The sequence below is a fragment of the Prionailurus bengalensis genome, chromosome B1 (assembly GCF_016509475.1).
Source record: "Prionailurus bengalensis isolate Pbe53 chromosome B1, Fcat_Pben_1.1_paternal_pri, whole genome shotgun sequence".
NCBI classification, from domain to species: domain Eukaryota; kingdom Metazoa; phylum Chordata; class Mammalia; order Carnivora; family Felidae; genus Prionailurus; species Prionailurus bengalensis.
In genome coordinates, this window is record NC_057344.1 from 170,691,587 (window position 1) to 170,711,224 (window position 19,638).

General features: G+C 39.9%; 1 protein-coding gene across 7 annotated transcripts in view; it reads left to right on the top strand.

The window, feature by feature from the left end:
* The window catches only part of ATP8A1 (ATPase phospholipid transporting 8A1), a 232,601-nt gene that overhangs the window by 150,606 nt on the left and 62,357 nt on the right, over positions 1 to 19,638 (top strand). For all 7 annotated transcript variants that reach the window (XM_043572754.1, XM_043572751.1, XM_043572755.1 and 4 more), the window contains one exon: positions 7,154 to 7,326. In XM_043572754.1, the coding sequence (XP_043428689.1) occupies positions 7,154 to 7,326 (173 nt within the window). The remainder of the gene's footprint in view (positions 1 to 7,153; positions 7,327 to 19,638) is intronic.

Below are 19,638 nucleotides of genomic sequence, written 5' to 3' on the forward strand. Positions count from 1 at the left end.
GAAAATTTCAAAAGGAAACTTACAATTCTCCTCATGATACTAATTGTGTTGTACTAATATTGTACAGTATTTGACACTTTGAGAATCCTTCTTTATCAGATGTTGGTACCTCCATTAAACCTAATGTCAGAGGAAGGGAAAGAACTAGTCTTTTTGGATGTCAGCTATGAGCCAAGCACTGGGTTGGGTGCTTGACTCACAATTAAAGGAGCTATTTTGTCCCTACCATAACCCTACAAAACAGATATTAACCCAATCTCATGAATGAGAAAAGTTTGATTCCAAGAAGTAAAGTAACCTACGAATAAAGATATCCATAAAGGGCAGAACAGCGACATTCTGATACCATATTATTGCCTTCTAGCTTCTGGAATGTTAGTTCTTTACAACGTGGCTTCGTGATCTTGCTTCAGATGTGATCCGTGTCCGGAAGTATCTTGTGAACTCTCATGGCCACCCTTGACTTTCTGACAAAAAGAGTCCGCTTTTTTATAGCTGTGCATTTACACATTGTATACTGATGCCTGCTTTCTCTGCATCAGTTGGTGACTTTGCACATCAGCTGACAAGTTTACAGTGGCCCAGCTTCCAGCAAATTATCTTGTTTGAGTCGCCATCCTTGTTCAGCAAGATCCCTGCAGGTGTTTTCCTGTAGCATTGGGTTGCATTTTGCCCTTTTTATGGGAAGCAAGTGAAAACAGAAACCTGTGGTGTTTCCACTAAACCAAGAAGTACAAGCTTCATAAACTTCAGTCCATCTGACAAGGGTGAGAGTTGTGTGTCTCCCAAGTGTGATTCATCATTAGCCCCAATCGTATGCTTATTTCACTTAACCGGTGATGAACTCATGAAGGAAAAGAATAAATCCAAGAACAATGAAATACATTGTTAAATACTGTGTCTGAAAGTCAACGTGTAATTCAGAATGTTGATATATCATTTTTTCCTTTCTGGGAATAGAATTCTCCTTAAAACATAAGTTTATCATTTGACCTGCACATACTTTAACAGATTCCCAGGAAGAAATATAAATGCCAAGTGTCTGTAGTCACCCAAACACCAACATATTTTGTGATAAATAAATATACCTCTTTCCTTTAGCTTTTGCCATTCTGGCTTGGCCTTGCTCATGATACCCTCTGGGATGTAGATGAGTGATGAAACATCACTTATTGTCCCTGTAAGTAACCGTGGCCCTGGAGTACAGTGTGGAAGTCACCACCATGAGGTCTGGCATATTGGAATATTTATCTGTAATCTTTACCTCATCTCTGCTAGTGAGATTTGGCCAACTAGTCTTCTAGTCAAAGGCTAAAGGCTTTTATTTTCCTTTCCTTAGGGGTATTTCCACATTCTCTATGAGGGTGTTCCTTGGATATGTTCCTAAGTAAGACTGTCTATGTATAAACCTCTGAAAAGAATCAGGAAAAAAAACCAAAGACTAGAAAAATGGCTGAAAAGAGCCATTTTATGCAGTTGCTTTCTACAACATTACATTTTAGCCCATCAAAAACATAGTTCTTAGGTGGCCTAGCATGTTCTTTGCACATCTGGCCTCTGGGTTCTTTAGACTGTTCCAAGCAGAGTTTTTGCCAAAATGGAAGTGACATCTTGCATGCTATGATACTTTCCAAACAAATCAGGGCTTTCAATTTGTTTCACTGTAAAATTGTGTCAGATTTCATTGTCTAGGCTCCCCTATGTGGTTTTTATCAAGGATTTCCTTGGTAAAGGTCATGTAAAAGCACTGAAAAAGATTTCCATAAAGCTACAAGTCTCTGATTTCTTAAAGTTTGTTGTTTTATTTTGTTTTATTTTGTTTTGTTTTGTTTTGTTTTGTTTTATTGCAGGGTTTTATATGAACATGTTACCTATTTTTCCAGGCTATCCCCTAAAGATTGAAACAGAACTCCGTGAAAGCCTTCTGGTCAGAGTTATCTTTATGAGGAATTCTACTGGCCTAATTATCTGCCAAACATTTTTCTTTCTTTTTCTTTTCTAAGCATATTTCTTAGAAAGCAAATAAATATTGTTTACTTGGCCCACTGTTGCATAACCTTGTTTGATCATGAAATAGCTAGTCTAGGTGTTTATTATTTTTATTAGACAATTTATATTCTATGAGACAGAAAGAGATGTTAGATCATCACTACCACCTTGTTCTCCATTTCCTCTATAAGAAGATAAGCACTTTGGGGCACCTGGGTGGCTCATTCAGTTGAGCTTCTGACTTTGGCTCAGGTCATGCTCTCACGGTTTATAAGTTCGAGCCCCATGTTGGGCTCTGTGCTGACCGCTGAGAGCCTGGAGCCTGCTTCAGATTCTGCATCTCCCCCTCTCTCTCTGCCCCTCCCCTGCTCACATCTCTGTCTCTTTCTGTCTCTCAGTAATAAATAAAAAGTTAAAAAAAAATTACAAAAAAGTAAAATCTTAAAAAAATATATCCAAGACATTCTTGGAGTGTTATAAAACACAGGAGTTGTATACTCAACAAAAGCAATCTTCAAAATAGTCGCACAAAAAATATTGTAACTTCCCACAAGGTATTCTGCAATCATTAATAATTTGGTTATTCTTTCATTACAAAGCCTTTATTTCTTTGTCAGAGGCCTCAGTCCCCAAAGGAAGAAGAGATAAATGACTATACATCGTGCTGTGTTGTAGAAGTATAAACAAGTATGTGGACAGTCCAAAAGATAGTAGCATCCCTGTCACCTGGAGGATTCAGGAGCAATAGAGCCATGGTCGTTTATTTGTTCACTGTTTTTAGTTTGCAGTCCTAAAGGGAGAAAAACAGTGGACAGAAGACACTGGAGACAATGGAGAGAAGGAAGATGCAGGAGAAAAGTGGAGGGACCAGAGGCGAGAAAAATTCATTTCTTCCCCTGCCTCAGAAATTAGGGAGAAAAAAGTAAAGGGAAGTTTTGAGGTTGAGGAAGGAAAGTTGAGGGAATTCTTCCTGGTATAAACGTTCTCAGTAAAGCAGATAGATGTTGGCTGACGTGACGAGGGCCGAATTTGGAATCTTGGGAGAAGAAAGGGTCTGGAGTAGCCTGTGGGAAAATGGAATCCAGTGGGCATGGATGAAAGCATGGATCAGTGGTAATGAGCACCCATGCAAGAGGAGAGAGCTGGAATAGAGCCTGTCCTCGTAGTGAGGTGGTTTTTCCCTTCCATGTTGTCAAGACTAAGAACCGAGGAGAGTATTGGTTGTGGCCTAAACTGTGAATTGGCGAGGCCGGAAAGCATGGCAGGAGGTGTAGGGGCTAAGAGCTTCTAAAGAGCTCTTGGCTGTGTGCAGGGCTTAGGGGAGGGGGAGCTGAGCTGAAAGATTGACTGGAGTGTCCATATGGGTAAGGGACACTTACCCATATGGGTAAGGGAAAGCACACAAGTCCTGCTTTCCCTCCCTCACCTGTATGGCTGCCGAGTAAGGTACCTGGACCCTTGCCTTGCCCCTCGCCTATCTGTGTCCCCAGATTGCCTTTACTTCACACCAGCCATGGTTATGGCAACACACACTCCTTTTCTTTCAGCCCACAAATAAGACTGTGTAGAATCAGGAGATATTACAGAGCTTTCATTTTGTTCTACTCTGTGGTCCTTTATCCTTTTTCTGATTTAGCTTCTCATTTATATATTTTCACTTTCACATGTCACTAAGTTTAAATGTTTAAACATTTCCCCCTCCAGTAGCCAAAAAGAAAACAAAGCAACAGCTAATATACTAATAAATTTATTTCTAGCTACAGGAGATAAGCTTCAATGCAATGTGGCCATAAAGTATGGCTCCCAGGCTTAGGGGAGAAGCAATAAACTTTAATAAATAAAATAATTTTAAAATACTCCTGGCAGTATAAATAAGAGTAAAATATAACATGTAACAGCCAACAACAGAGCTCCTTACAAAAGAAAGCTATAAACTAAAATAAGGAAATGTTTGCAGCTTTTTGTTGTCGCCCCGCACTCTAGGTGGGCCGCCTGGAGAATTCACAGTGGGAAGTTTTGGACTCACCTTCTGAAATGTTGCCCCTATTACATGTCCTGACACCTTTTGATTTGCTGAAGATCTGTGATAATCACCAAGGAAACCCATTGGGTACTAATGCTACAAATAAGACAGTTCTCAACACATTTCAAGGTGTCAGAGAACACTTTTCAAAAGGAGAGAGAGTAGGAGGATGCACCAGACCGCGTCCCATGGCTTCAGTTAATGCGGGAGCTTACAAGGCTCAGGGCTCACTTGACTTTCAGTCTTGCTCTACCGCTGATCTTTAAGGAAATGTGGAGTTCTCCTGGGCTCTACCTCAGCTTTCATTTGGGTTTTCAGCCCAGGAGTCACATGGGCAAAAGCATAAAAAATACAATGGCATTTTAGTGATCAGTGCCTTGGTTTGAAAGACTGTTGAAGTGATGGATTGTTCTCTAAAAAATTAAGGAGCAAGCAAGACAAGATCTCCCTCCCTCCCTCTCTTCCTCTCTCTGTTTCTCTCTCTCTCTCTCTCTCTCTCTCTCTCTCTCTCACACACACACACACACACACACACACGCATGCATGCACACGCTCACTCACTCTCAAATCAGAAGTGGGAATTGAAGAGCTGCCAGTAGAATGAAATCAGAATTTATCAGTGCTTTCATTCAATACATTGGCAATTCCCAACCATTTGTAATCATGGGCAATATGTTTGCTGCTGAGAAATGGGTTAAACGTACTCTCTCCCTTCAAGGAACTGAAGACTTTGCTGGCCTAGAGTGAGTTACACTTGGTCACATGGACCGAGTCTGGGAGGGCTTAGTGGATAAACTTGGTTTAGAAGGTGATAGACTAACCTCTGAAGGGAAGGGCATTCCAAAGATGGCATGAAGGGGTCAAGACTGTGAAGGGAAATATGAATGAAAATTAGTTGGGCCTAGATTTCAGAGAGTCTTCAATGCCGATTTAAGAGTTTGGACTTTATCGTGTAAACAGTAGGAAGCCATAGAAAAATTTCAGAGCAAGAGATGTGGTTTGTGTTTTACATTTGTTTTATAAAGAGAAATCTCTGTTGGCAGTAAAGACGAGATGAGAGACAGATGATGAGAGCTCTAGGGAAACAACAGAGGGAATGATGTGGGCATTCCATTTATAAGTTGCTATGTCTGGTACTGTCTCAAGTTGGGGTGGGGTTTTTTTTTAATTCTTTTTTTTTTTACTATTTATTTATTTACTTATTTATTTATTTTTGCTGGATTATATGGAGAAAGGCAAGCTAGCACAGAACTTTTTTAATTCTGAGTTTGATTTCACCCATTAGTAGCCAAGTGTTCATGGGCAAGGAAGTTAAATTCTGTCTCCTGTTTCTCATCTGCAGAATGCGGGTAGCAATGATGCCTTCTGCATAGGGTTATAACAAGTATTTACTAAATGTATACGTATGCATAGCCCTTAGAACCTTGTATGTGCTATGTGCTAAGTATTTTATTTTTATCTTTTTTCTCAGTTCATTCATTTACTTGCTCGTTTAGTCTTTGTTAATTTGTTTTTAAGGCAATCTAGAGTAATCTATATTGTCATTAGTAAATTTTGTTTGCAGAATTTTTCTGAAATTTTCACCTTCTTTTCTCAAGTGCTCTTGGACCAAATTTTTTTAGCAGGAAATAGGAGGATAAAGCCTGTAAATTCAAACAGCTACTTCCCCTGGATGTGAAGTATAAACAACATTTTTGTAGAGAATGCTGCTGCATGGTGGTCCTTAGTGTCACTGTAGATCATGAGGAACAGGGGAGACGTTAAGTGAAGTTCCAGTATTGGGAAATTTGGGCAGGCTTACTTTACGGCACAATGTGGTTATATTATTCTGATAAACAGATTTTGAAATCCCAGAACACAGTGTGAACTACATTCAAATATGAATGCAGAAACACCTTCAGAAATCTCCAATAAACATTTTAATTCCCTATGTCTTTACTTCCCTGTTTGTGAGTGCAACTGAAAAAACAGTGCCACATTCTTAAATTGGAACAATAATTATGTCCCATGGATGCAATAAAAATTATAAGTACTTTTATTAAAGGTAGACTTTATTTTATATATATATGTATATATGTATACATAATAATATATATGTATACATATACGTATATATGTGTATACGTATATATGTATACATATACATAATAAGTACAAATATATATATACATATATATTTATTGTATTTATTATATAAATAACTGCAGGCTAGCATTCTGAACAACTCCAGTAGTAGAGGAATTGTTCCTTATATTTCCTTGTGCAGAGCCAGTGTTCTGTTTCTTCTCAGTGTTCACACTCTTGTAAAACAGAAAGCCGGCCCCATTAGGTTATAGGAAGAGTCTATAGGATTTGGGGCAGCGGGGGCAGGGAAGCTAAATATCTTGAAACTTTTTGCCTTTGAAGAGCTGAGAAAGCAGTTCTTGACGAGGGAGATAAATACAACCCCTCTGTATAGTTGAGGTGAACAAAGCTTTCCTTGATACTAAAGGTTTTTAATACTCTTTATTGATGGGAAGGGTTCTTTTATTTGATCCATCAAGATTACCAAGCCACATGTCCCCATCCCTAACTGAAATACGGCATCATGAAATCATGATTAAAGTTATAGGAACCAATTTGTGAAGTGGCAAGAGATGACAGATACTGCATTTCCCCTCTTGGTTGCTGGGAATTAAGTTTCAGTAGCATTGAGGAATTCTGAAAAAAATAACTGTAAGTTATTTAAATTATATTCTTCAACTTTTCCCTTGGATTCATGGCTAAGCAGTTTTGACTAGTTCATAAATTAGGACAGTGTTGTTGTTTTGTAATAAGATAATTTAGTGAAAATATTTTTGCAGGACTGTGATTTGTGTGGTTAGAATAATGAGCAAAGATTGCAGAGGAATCAGTGATTTGTAATCCCAACCCTGGTAGGCACAGATGTGTGACTTTAATGGAGTAATTTATTTTTTCTGATAACATTTGTCCAATCTCCTTTGAGGAGCTTTTGTGAGAATAAAATGAGTGGAGTTATGTGAAAGCAATTTAAAACAGAAAAGCACTAAACATAACTAAATGTAGTTGCTGAACATCCTGAAGGCATCTTAGTGGAACAAATGGGAGTAAAATGTTGAGAGTGTTTGTTTGATTTTACAGGCAACAAGGGAAACTCTCAGTCGCCACTGCACTACCCTTGGTGATGCTCTTCGAAAAGAGAATGATTTTGCTCTTATAATTGATGGGAAAACCCTCAAGTATGCCTTAACTTTTGGAGTAAGACAGTATTTCCTGGACTTGGCTTTGTCATGCAAAGCTGTTATTTGCTGCAGGTAAGTTCTCCTTAATATTGTCAGATTTCAGAAAAGAGCACCTCGCTCCTAAGTTCTTGATTTTTGAACTTCCAGATTCTATCCAGAATTTGTAAATGTCAGGTTATTTGTTATTTCACTCACTCAAGACTGAAGGTTTACAACCTGGAATAGAATTTAGTAGCAGAGTCTTAGTGATCATTAGTAATTATTTTTCATAATTTGAATCAACACGTTAATTGCCATCTCCTGTGTTCAAAATCAGTTATTTACCTACATTTCCATGTTTGGTAATTTCTGTAAATGTTCTCTTTTCTACACATCAATCTTAGATCCTGCTTCAAGGACTTAACTTTAGGAAATGGCAGGATGGGAGGTGCTTGGTCATTTTCCTCAAGACTGTTTCTTGACTGTACATTCCTCTTTCCTGTAATTTATGATATTGCCCATTTCCTAAATTAGAATCTGTTTTGAGTTATCAAGGCTTGAATCCATAGAACTACATTTTTGTAAACTATTCACTCCAGTCCTTCCCAAACTTCTTGTCAAAAAATCTTCCCCATATCTTAGTCTTCATTGTTGCCCTATATCCTAAAATTTAAAGTGTATTGATGGGGCACCTGGTGGCTCAGTCGGCTAAGTGTCTGCCTTTGGCTCAGTTCATGATCTTGTGGCTCTTGAGTTTGAGCCCCGCATCAGGCTCTGTGCTGACAGCGCAGAACCTGCTTGGGATTCTCTCTCTCCTCTCTCCTCTCTCCTCTCACCTCTCACCTCTCACCTCTCTCCTCTCTCCTCCCTCCTTTCTCTGCTCCTACCCTGCTTGTGCTCTCTCTCTTTCTCAAAATAAATAAACCTTAAAATTTTTTAAAGAAAGGAAGGAAGGAAGGAAGGAAGGATATTCATGGGACAGCTGGGTGGCTCAGTTGGTTAAGTATCCAACTGTTGATTTTGGCTCAGGTCATGATCCCAGAATCATGGGATGGAGCCCCACATTGGGCTCCATGCTAAGCATGAAGCCTGCTTAAGATTCTATTTATCTCTCCTTCTGCCCCTCTCCCCCATTCACCCTTTCCCTCTCTCTAAAATAAAAAATAATTAATTTTTTTTTTAATAAATAAATAAGGGGCACCTGGGTGGCTCAGTCAGTTAAGCATCCGACTCTTGGTTTCGGCTCAGGTCATGTTCTCATAGTTCACGAGTGCAAGCCCCAAGTCGGGCTCTGCACCAATAGCATGGAGCCTGCTTGGGAGTCTGTCTCTCTTCCTCTCTCTTTCTCTGATCCTCCCCCACTCGTGTTCTCTCTCTCTCTCTCTCTCTCTCTCTCTCTCTCCCTCTCTCTCAAATAAATATTTTTAAATTAATTAATTAATTAATTAATTAAATGTATTCATGACTATGCCCAGTGTCTTCACCGTGGAACCCAGGGATTTTCCTCTTTGCCGTCCACTTACTGAGTCTTACCAGCTGGTCACACCAGGTCCAGGTGGCAGTGTCTCCAGTGTTTCTCCTCCTGGGAGATGAAATCTTAGCAAGGCTTCTGAAGAATTTCTCAGAATTTGTTCTTTTAACATTATCTTTAAATGTTTTCTATTTTCTTTTATTATTATTTTAAAATATATATTTACTGATAAAAGAAGGTTATGCTTTTTAAACCTTTTTTGTCTGGGCTTATTCTCTTAAATATCCTGCCTATAATCTGCCTCCACATTTATAAGCCATGCCTTGTAGATATTTCCGAAATTTCAGCTGGAACCTATTTTGTGAAACATATTTAAACCTAACTTAATAAATACCTTTTATAAAGCATCATTTTCAACCTATGAAATTATACTCAGAGAATTAAAAGTGCTTATTCCAGGAATCGTATTACTTTAGTCATCTATTTTTCTTCACTGTGGTATGTATTGATAAATGTTGCTGTAAAACAGCTCTTGGATAGCATGTTGTACATACTTCATATTAGTAATATTCAGGCTTTCTGGTTAATCACGAAGAAAGAATTAGAGATTAATTTATCTTGATGGTCTCATTTGCACTTTGCTATCACCATCCTTTTTAAAACTCTGCTTTTTCCAGTGACCTTTCTTGATTCCTTGCTAATCTCTTGACCAAGTCTTAGTAGTGTTCAACTCTGACACCCTTCCATCAGGATAATTGTGTGCCAGGTCTAGTTGTTAATCACTTTCACTAATGGGATCACAAGGATCAACAAAAGATTGCTCAAAAGCACATTAAGTGATATGACTGTTGGCTCCTGCTTGAAAACAAAACGGAATACAGAGCTCTTAGATTCAGTGATCGGTTCCCTTGGTCTGGCCCTACTGTGTGCTGAGCAGATGGGCCGCACCTACAAGGATGAATAAGACTTCCTGCCTGCTCTCCTTCATGTATCCTTTTTTTTTCCTTTTAAGTAGAATCACAGTTGCTTTGAAAGCTGTGGGAGGCCAGTTCTCATAATGCAGTCCCTGCAGCTGATCTCATTCTTAGAGCATTGCTTAACACAGTACCTCCCACCATTCTTCCAAAAGTTGAACCACAAAATTAAACAATAGCAGAGGGAGAGAAACACTAGAAAGCGGAGTCAAGGGAGAAAAAATATGTTGTGAGCTTGTGAAATTCTCTCCCGAGATCCTTGTTCTGGATGGCTCACAAGTCACATGGATCTCAGGGCTCCTCTGGGCCCAGGTCCCTGGGAGGGAATCACACTCTGCCATGCATGTGCAACTCAGCTCTGAAACTGAGCTTATAAAGATGTGTGTGGCCCCTTCCTCCCTCCGTCCTGTTTTATGCATGTTTGAGGACCTGAAGGTCCCTATGCAGACACTGCGTTTTATTTAGAGTTTTTAGGGCTTTTTTTTTTTTTTTTTTAAGTAAAATATCTTTCCTCAGCTTTTTCTTCTGAGTGCCTTCATACTCGCTCTTTTCCCCTAAGGACTGTGGTTCAACTTCCAGTCTGGTGTTGAGAATTCATCAGTGCCACTGCTGTAGTTATGTCTGTTCACCTTCTTGGCCGCCTAGTGCCTCCTGGCATTTTATCCAGTGGCGCAGACCGTATTCCTCTCATTCAGCTTACTAACCTTGAAGTACAATTTCCATGATACGCTTTTGTCACTTGTGAGGAATAGGTGGGCAATTCTGTAGATCTTTCTTTACCATTAAATGCAGGTGGCACTCCAGGTTCCCAGAAAATGACAATCTCCCAGCCTCAGGAAATTCTCTATTTTCTGCTATTAGAACATACACTCCAGACAGATACTGAGTATTATTTCAAAATACAGTACTGTTTCACAGATTTGTTTGTGTTCATTCTGTCTTTATGGGTTTCTCCCCACCCAACTATTTTCTGATATTCCTTTTTTTTTTTTTTTTTTTTTCGGTCAGTCCTCACGTGAAAATCATCCAGAGTCTGCTCTGGGCCACAGCTAGAGTGGAGGTGGAGAGGAAAGCCTTCCCTAGTTTTCGGTGTTTGCCTAATTGACACAGTTATAAAGATGAGCGTTTTTCCTGAAAAGCCTACAGTTGAATTGAAAGAAACAGTTGTTCTCAGTCAGTAGTCATTATATCTCTCACTCACTGCCATTTTCTGAAGGGACTATTCAGAGACAGAAATAATCCCCTCGTTCCAAAATTATTCAGGGCTTTGGAGTCCTGGTTTTGGTTTACAAAGGGAAGGTTTCATGTTATACTTCAAGTAATTTTTTTAAGTATGTAAAACCCAAGAAGTAAAATGAAATCTGTTTTTATCTGCCCAACATGTCCTGTATTTTTATAGATACCATGCAGGTTTTGTTGTTTTTTTTTTACCTCTGTGTACACTTACCTGAATAACCTGAATAGTTTAATAGGAAACATGCATCTAACGTTAGAGGAGTTTCTGATCAGTTTTCCTGGTTATAAACATAAACTCCTTGTGGTCCTTCTTTCCTTCTTTTCCCTTGCTCAAATGCACCAATTCCATCATTTGGTGGGATCAGATGTTTGAAGAACGTGAAAACTCTGCATCATTTTCAACACCCCTCGCCCCCCACCACTCCCGCAAAATACACATATACACAAATATGTAAAATTGAATTCACCATTTTAGGGGCTTCACAGACTCCCTAAAACTCTTACACAGGTAGGAGAGGGAAAGGCTTGCTCCAAGACTTGTGGAGATTTCTGTGCCCAGCGAAAATCAAGACCTATTCTGCAACGTTACTGTACCAGATAAATAATTCCTCATCTCAGTTACCAACATTTTATGCCCTAAGTTCTTAGAGCTTGCATAATTGGTACATATAATGGCATTTTATCTGAGGATTCATAAAATTCTAGTTCTAATTTTACCTCTCTGGCACTTTGGCTGCCTAGTGGAATTTCTCTGGCTTTGGTTTTGTGACCTGTAAAAAGAAGAGCTTGGCACATAGCAATGATTCAAATCCTACACAGAGCCTGGAGGTCTAAGCAGCAGAGAGTAGAGCTTCTCTGACATAGAGCCGTGGGAGAGCCGTGCACATACACGCCTTCCTCAGTTATTTCCTTCCAGCTTGAAAGCCGCTGGGCCAGAGGACCTCTCCTGGCCCTTTCACTTTCTGGACAAACCCTTCTTCTGTGGGCCACTCTATGCTGGGACGGGTCTGTCTACCGCTTGGATCAGCTTAATTTGTGGAAGCATCTGTTCTACCTCTTTCAATATTCCCTCCAGAAGAGGGTGGGAATGTTGCAGGGAAGTATTGCTGTGTGTTAAATAGCATGTGGTTTCTGAGATCCTCATCAGTTCACATAACCCAGCCTTTCAAAGAATTTTACATTTTTTCTGTAGTTGTCAGTTTAGCTTAAACATATTTTGAAACTTATGTTCTGTGACAGTTGGTTGAAAATTGGCCTAGAGCCTCCAGCTTTTAGACTGTCTAGTAATCACCGTTCTTCTACATAATTTATGTACTTATGTCTTCTGAAAAGCAGAAGTTAAATTGAAGTAAGCATTTTTCCCGACTTGCAACATCTCTAATCAAAGTTTAACCCCCTTTTGGGCCATTTTCCCCATAGTGCATTAAAAAAAAAAAAAAAAAAAAAAAAAAAAAAAAAACACTTGACTTCAGTGAGAGTCGTCACTCAGGAGTGGCATTCCAGGCAAAACCTTTCACCCTGGTCTGATCAACCGGTCCTCCTAGAAAAGGTCTAAAGGGACCCTTTGAATACTCTGTGTCATAGCATGACTGCATTAAGCAAGGGTCAAGACAGATCTACTTCTTGAATCTTTTGGGATTGTCTTAAACTTGAAGGATTTCCCTAAATAAATGTTCTGCACTTAAAGGGTAGTCATAAAGCACAAATGAAGCTAATAAATGCTCAACAGACATTCCTTTAAAGAAAAAAGTTTGTGAACACCATTGGATGCCAAGCAGATGTTTGGCTTTGAGAAGACTTACAAACTGTTAATGAATGTCAACCCCGTGTTTGCTTCCAAGAAAATATGAATAAATGTTGGATATGTTGAGAGAATATTTCTTTCATACATGTATGGCTAAAAGAGGACATGCTGAATAAGTTTTATAACTTCATAAAATGCCCATGTTTTGCTTTAACATCATATAATGAGCTGTTCAGCCCTGTCTGTCTCATTTGCTACTCTACCTCTCCTGAGTAATGTTAAATAATAAGGCCATGGTACCATCTGGTAGCCACTTATGTTATACAGTTCCCCACCAGGGAAGTCCATATTTGACAGTAAAATATTAATAAATCTCAACACTTCAGAATTCCACTACAATTCAACATTATATAGTTTTAGATATGATCAGTTTAGATAAACCACCATCACCCAACAGCCGCACGTGCACACGCACACACGCACAGACACCGATTAGAACTGCAGATCATATAACTCCAGTAAAACAGAGTTAACTTGTACTGGAAAGTATATAAAATATAAGCATGCAACTTAGTGAATTTTCATGAAGCAAGTACACTCCTGTATCAAGTACTCGAGCATAACCAGCACCTCAGAAGCCCCCGCACGCTCCCCTCCCTGTAGCTTTATTATCCTCCCAAGAGTAAGTGCTATCTTGATTTCCATGATCATGCTTCTTAAATGCTGTCTTACTCGTTTCAGTCTTTTTCTGTTTTATATCTTGCTAACTTGGAATAAGTGTACGTATCTTCCATAACTATATTCAAATTCTTGATGATTCTTTTCTGTTCAGCAATTTTAAGTACAGACTCTGCAGCTTTCCACTGAGGCCTCCCTAAAGCTTTACATAAATCAATAGTCAGCACTCTAATGTGTCTTCAAAAACAAATCCACCTAATAGATTATGTACAGTTCTCTTTCAGTTCTATGGTGATAGAATAAAGGGCTTCATTTTCCGATTTGTTAAGGACATGGTATATGGAACCTACAATATTTCTTCAATCTGTCTACTGACCTGATTTTGTGGGGGAAAGGAAAGCAGAGTTACTTTGGTGTAACTGGTTCTCCTTGAACCCATAGGGTTTCTAGTGATCACCTTCTTTCTAATAAACCCATGTGAGCCATCCCCATTTAGAGCAATTAGAGGCTTGGCATTTTGAGCCAGGCTAGGGCTTCAAGAGTCAAGACCAGGTAGGATGTAAGCCATGAGTGTTGAACAGCTGTAGGGCATGGAGTAAAGAGAAGGAAAAGAGCACATCCTAGAGGAAAATGATCTTGCAAAACAAGAGGCATATTACCAAGGAAGCAGACGGAGAGACGAAAAATGGATATAATAAGCTTTTAAGTTAAGGCATGAAAGAGGAGGTGGTTCCAGATAGTATTTTCCAAGAGGAAGGGAGTATTTCATAGAGCAAAAGTGGGCAAACGTTTTCTGTAAAGGGCCAGATAGTAAGTATTTTAGGCTTTCTGGGCTATACAGTCTATGTCACAGCTACTCAACTCTGCCACGATAGCGTGAAAGCAGCTCTGGACAAAATATAAATGAAGGGGGTGACTGTGATCCAATAAGTCTTTATGTAAAAAGCAGGCTACCGCCCAGATTTGGCCCTGGGGTTATAGTCTATTGACCCCTGCATGGTGTCTGTGGCTCGTGAATGAATGATAAGCGGGAGACATTCTGACAGAACATCCATGAGGTTCACTCCCTAGGCTGTAATTTCCAGCTTTCTTTTCTGGAAAACTGAGACATTTGCCAGTCTCTCTCTACCTGCCTGTTTCCCTTTCTCCATGATTCCTCAAAAATGACTGACATTATTTCCGTAGTGACAGCTATACAGCCACTCTAGAGGGTCCATTAAATTTCTCTGTGTCCTGGGATTCAAGAAAAACCGTTAAAATGTGGAATTTCCAGAATTCAATTTGTTTTTGAATGAAGTGTCAATAGATATTTATGTGTCTCAGTAGGAGATAGATGAGGAACTAGGACCACAGATACCAGATCCTGCTCTGTCACCGAAATGCCTCCCCTCTGTTCTAAGGGGGATGTGCCAGCAAGATGCAAAAGGACAATTCCAGCCACGGGACCAGGCGGGAAGGGGCACAAGCTAGCCTTCCCCTTAAGCTGGAAGTGGTCCAAAGCCAAAGTGAAGCAAATTCTTGTTTGATTTTTATGCATTATTTTAGCTTCTGCCCTACATGCCACTTCCTCTGCACTCCACCTTAGGAAAACATTCTTAACTATTTAACATGTTCCCTTCCAAATGCCACACTTTATTTGTATATGTGTGCCACTGTGAAAAATACATAATATGGTTATATGTGTGTTGAAATGAGAGATCTATATTTATAATACTCCAGCACAAATTTGTTGCCTCTTTAATTTTTCTACAGTTGGGAGACTATCCATGTTACCAGATGGAAAGCAAGTTTATTTCTTCTCACCACTGCTCATTGTTATCTAATGCATCAGAATAATATACATCATTTTATTTATGCTCATAGCAATGGCCATATAAGTTGCCTCTAAACCTTTGCTACCCTGGAAAGTGCTAAAGGGAATATCCTGTCTACATAACCATGCCAAGTGTTTTTTTTATTATATACTTAAGAATGGAAGTGTGTGGCTGTGGCTATATCTATATTTTGTTTCAATCAGAATTGCCGCATTGCTCCAAAGCAGCTCTACTCAGAGTGTGCATTCCCAGCTTTATGTGAGAAGGTTGCTGTTTCTGCACCTTAACATCAACGCTGGGCATCCCTGAATTTATAACTTTGTCAATTTGATGGTTGAAAAGCACCTTGTTGTTTTCACTTCTCTGATTACTAGGGAGATTAAGCATCTCTTAATATAAAGAGAGACAGAGTGTGAGTGGGGGAGGGGCAGAGAGAGAGGGAGACACAGAATCTGAAGCAGGCTCCAGGCTCTGAGCTGTCAGCACAAAGCCCAGCATAGGGCTCGAACCCATGAACCGCGAGATCATGACCTGAGCCAAAGTCAGACGCTTAACTGACTGAGCCATCCAGGCACCCCTAGCATCTCTTAATATAACTACTTACCTCTCTAGATTTCTGCTTTTGAAGTTCATTCATTCATTCATTCATTCAGCAAATTTTTTTTTTAATTTTTTTTTTCAACGTTTATTTACTTTTGGGACAGAGAGAGACAGAGCATGAACGGGGGAGGGGCAGAGAGAGAGGGAGACACAGAATCGGAAACAGGCTCCAGGCTCCGAGCCATCAGCCCAGAGCCTGACGCGGGGCTCGAACTCACAGACCGCGAGATCGTGACCTGGCTGAAGTTGGACGCTTAACCGACTGCGCCACCCAGGCGCCCCTTTTCAGCAAATATTTTTTGAGCACTCGCTATGTTTGCTATGTATAAGTTCTATAAATAAAGCAGTGAACAAGAGGAAAATCCCTGCCTTCACATTGTAGCTGTTGTTCAATAAAATCATTACACATATATATTCAAAGGTAATACTGTGTATGATTGTGTGTATAAATGGTCATAGTTGATTTATTATATATCAGATAGATTAATATGAAATCCTTGGTAATAGTTGCTATAAAGAAAAGCAGCACACTGAAGAAGAATAGGGGTACTGAACTGTCGGCTGGGATTTTTTATGGCCTAATTGAATATTTCTGGTGAGAAATCATACATAAGGTTTCTTTCTGGGGCGCCTGGGTGGCTCAGTTGGTTGAGTGTCCAACTTCAGCTCTGGTCATGATCTCACAGTTCATGGGTTTGAGCCCCGCGTCAGGCCCTGTGCTGACAGCTCAGAGCCTGGAACCTGCTTTGGATTCTGTGTCTCCCTCTCTCTTTGCCCCTCCCCCACTCACATTCTCTCTCTCTCTCTCTCTGTCTCTCAAAAATAAACATTTAAAAAAAAAGATTCCTCTCTGACCATCATTGCCTTTTCTGTGCCTTAAATTCTGTTTTATGTTATATTAATAATGCTAACCTGGCTTTCCTTTGTTTTATATATGCTTTGTCTTTTTTTTTTTTCTTCTAAACCATTATGTTCAATCCTTCTGTATAATATAGTGGTTAAGAATACTGTCTCTAAGTCCACATTGCTTAGGGTTCAATCCTGGTTTCACCACTTACTTGCTCTTTTTCCTTAAATTATATAATCTTTCTGTGCCTCAGTGTCTTCATTTGTAAAATGACAATAATAGTAACCTCTTATAGGGTTCTTCTGAGAATTGAATGAATTAAAACAAGTAAAGTTAGAACATAGTGAGCAAATAAGTGTTATTATTACCTGTTATTATAAAGCGTGTCTCTTTTAGACACCATATTGCTGAATTTGTTTTTTGTTTTTTGTTTTGATATAACCTGAGAATCTCTTTCAGTTAGTGAATTTAACCTATTTATATTTATTATAATTATTACTATGTCGGCCTCATTTCTTTTGTCTTATTATTTTTTTGTTTATTGATTTTGAGAGAGCAGAGGAGCAGAGAGAGAGAGAGAGAGAGAGAGAGAGAGAGAGAGAGAGAGAGAGAATCTAAAGCAGGCTCCAGGCTCCAAGCTGTCAGCACAGAGCCCAATGCAGAGTTCGAACTCCCAGACCATGAGATCATGACCTGAGCTGAAGTTGGACACTTAGCCAACTGAGCCTCTATAACTGCTTGTTCTGCTTATAACTGCTATAACTGCTTGTTCTGGTTTCATGTTTTCAGTATTTTCCCAAATTCTTCCAAGGTTTTGTTGTTTTTTTAATCATACTTTTTCAAAATTCTTATATCTTTTTATACCAGTTCTGTTTCCTTATAAGTCATTATAAGGCTTTTTTTTCCTTTTGTGCTCATGATATCCTGTTTTACCTGTGAGATTTTTTTCCCCCATTTTCCCTAACAGCAGCAAAGTCCTTTGGGAGAAAGATGAAAGCTACATCCTAACTTGCGGTAAAATTGGAGACAGGGCTCCATCTGAGCTTAGTGAATCCCTGTCCCCTGCCCCTCATTCCTTTACCCAAGTGTTGCTTTTCTTAAAGGCAGCCATGTTTTGGTGAGATTACCTGCATAAGGTAACACTGAAGGCCTTGTTAACACACCCACGTCATTGGCACCTGTCCCTGCCTGGCTCCATGCCCTGAGGTTGACCAAATGGTTCCAACTTTCCTGTCCCAAGGTAGGAGATGGGAATTTTCCTGGGGTCTTAGTTTTAGGGCATTGTGGATACTCCCAAGAATTGGGGTGTCTTTCAACATGTTATTTGGGGGAGTTTGAGTTTCTACAAGCTCTAAGCCTAAGCCACAGTGTTTACAGTGAGAGAGGAACCCCTTTGCTCCATGCAGCCCACTCTCACCTCCCTGACGCTGGTCAGCCTGGGCTTCCATGGGCACACCACAGGGAATGAACAGTGCATCTGAAAAGCTTTCCCTGCCTGTTTGTGTATTTATGGCCCTGGAACACCACTCTTTCCCTCTACCCATTTACCTTCTGACAGGTATCCAGCACTTCGTCTTTCTCCAAAGGCTTCTCATCGATTTTTGCTGATTGTGACCCTCAAATTTACCGAGCTTCTTTAGCTCCTGGCATCTTCAGGATTTGATTTCAATTTCGGGCAGTAGCCAACACTACCACTTGTTTCCTCTTCTACTAGATATTTATAAGATGAGAGACAATTCTTTGGTGAAACCCATCCACATAGGACAGAATTCCTAAGAATGAGGGAGGGAAGGAAGAAAGGAAAGGCAAGCTGATTTTCTTACAGCCTAAGGAAGTTCCAACCCTTTCTTACCTACTCAGAGTCACAAGAGAAGAGAGCAAGTGCCCATATAGGCTCCAACCAGGAAGAGATGGATGGAGGCCATAGCTCTTACCACTCTGAGAGCAAGGTCGCAAAAGAGCAGAACCTGAAGGAGAAGCACTCTTGGCCTTCTGGAGTAGACATGCTTCCCACTTGGACCACACCACTCCTATAGGCAAGGCTCCCTAGACAGAAAGAGGTAGCTGGACCTTGTCCCATGCAGGAGAGATTTCTGTCTCTAGCACTTTTTGTCTCCTTGGAGCAAGAATTCATAGACCACTGTCCTCTGTAAAGGCTCATAATATTTAACTCCTGGTACAGTAGGTCAGGTCAGTGAAAGTTCTTAAATTAATAACGGCCAGAAGGATGGCCCTAAGAAGAAGGCTCTTCTCCTTCTCTTAATATTCTTCCATATAGGGGCGCCTGGGTGGCTCAGTCGGTTAAGTGTCCGACTTCAGCTCAGGTCATGATCTCGCGGTCTGTGAGTTCGAGCCCCGCGTCGCGCTCTGTGCTGTCAGCTCAGAGCCTGGAGCCTGTTTCCGATTCTGTGTCTCCCTCTCTCTCTGACCCTCCCCCATTCATGCTCTGTCTCTCTCTGTCTCAAAATAAATAAACATTAAAAAAATAAAATAAAATAAAATATTCTTCCATATAAATATCACCACATACCAAAGGATCACTTAAATACTTAATAAGCAAGTGATGCCTGAATGCACATCCCCAGCTCTGAGTTTTTTTCCAAGCTTAGTTCTGACTTTTCAGTCAGTATAGTTAATGATGCCACTAGGATATCCCAATGCTCTCTAAACTTCCAAGTGTCTATAACTTCCTGAGACCTTTCCTCTATACATATTCCTGCCTTTTCTGTTGATGTTTAGGCCATCATTTTCTTAGTCACTCACATTTGAAACCTCAGGGTCATCTCTGATCCCACTTCCATTCAAACCCCACACCCAAGCCATATGTCCTTTCTTTTCATTTTCTTTTCAGTTCAGATACATATGTAGAGAGAGATGTAGGTATCTACATATATAAAAAAGATACATTTTGGGGGCAATCCAAATTAATTTTTTTTTTAATTTTTTTTTCAACATTTATTTATTTTTGGGACAGAGAGAGACAGAGCATGAACGGGGGAGGGGCAGAGAGAGAGGGAGACACAGAATCGGAAACAAGCTCC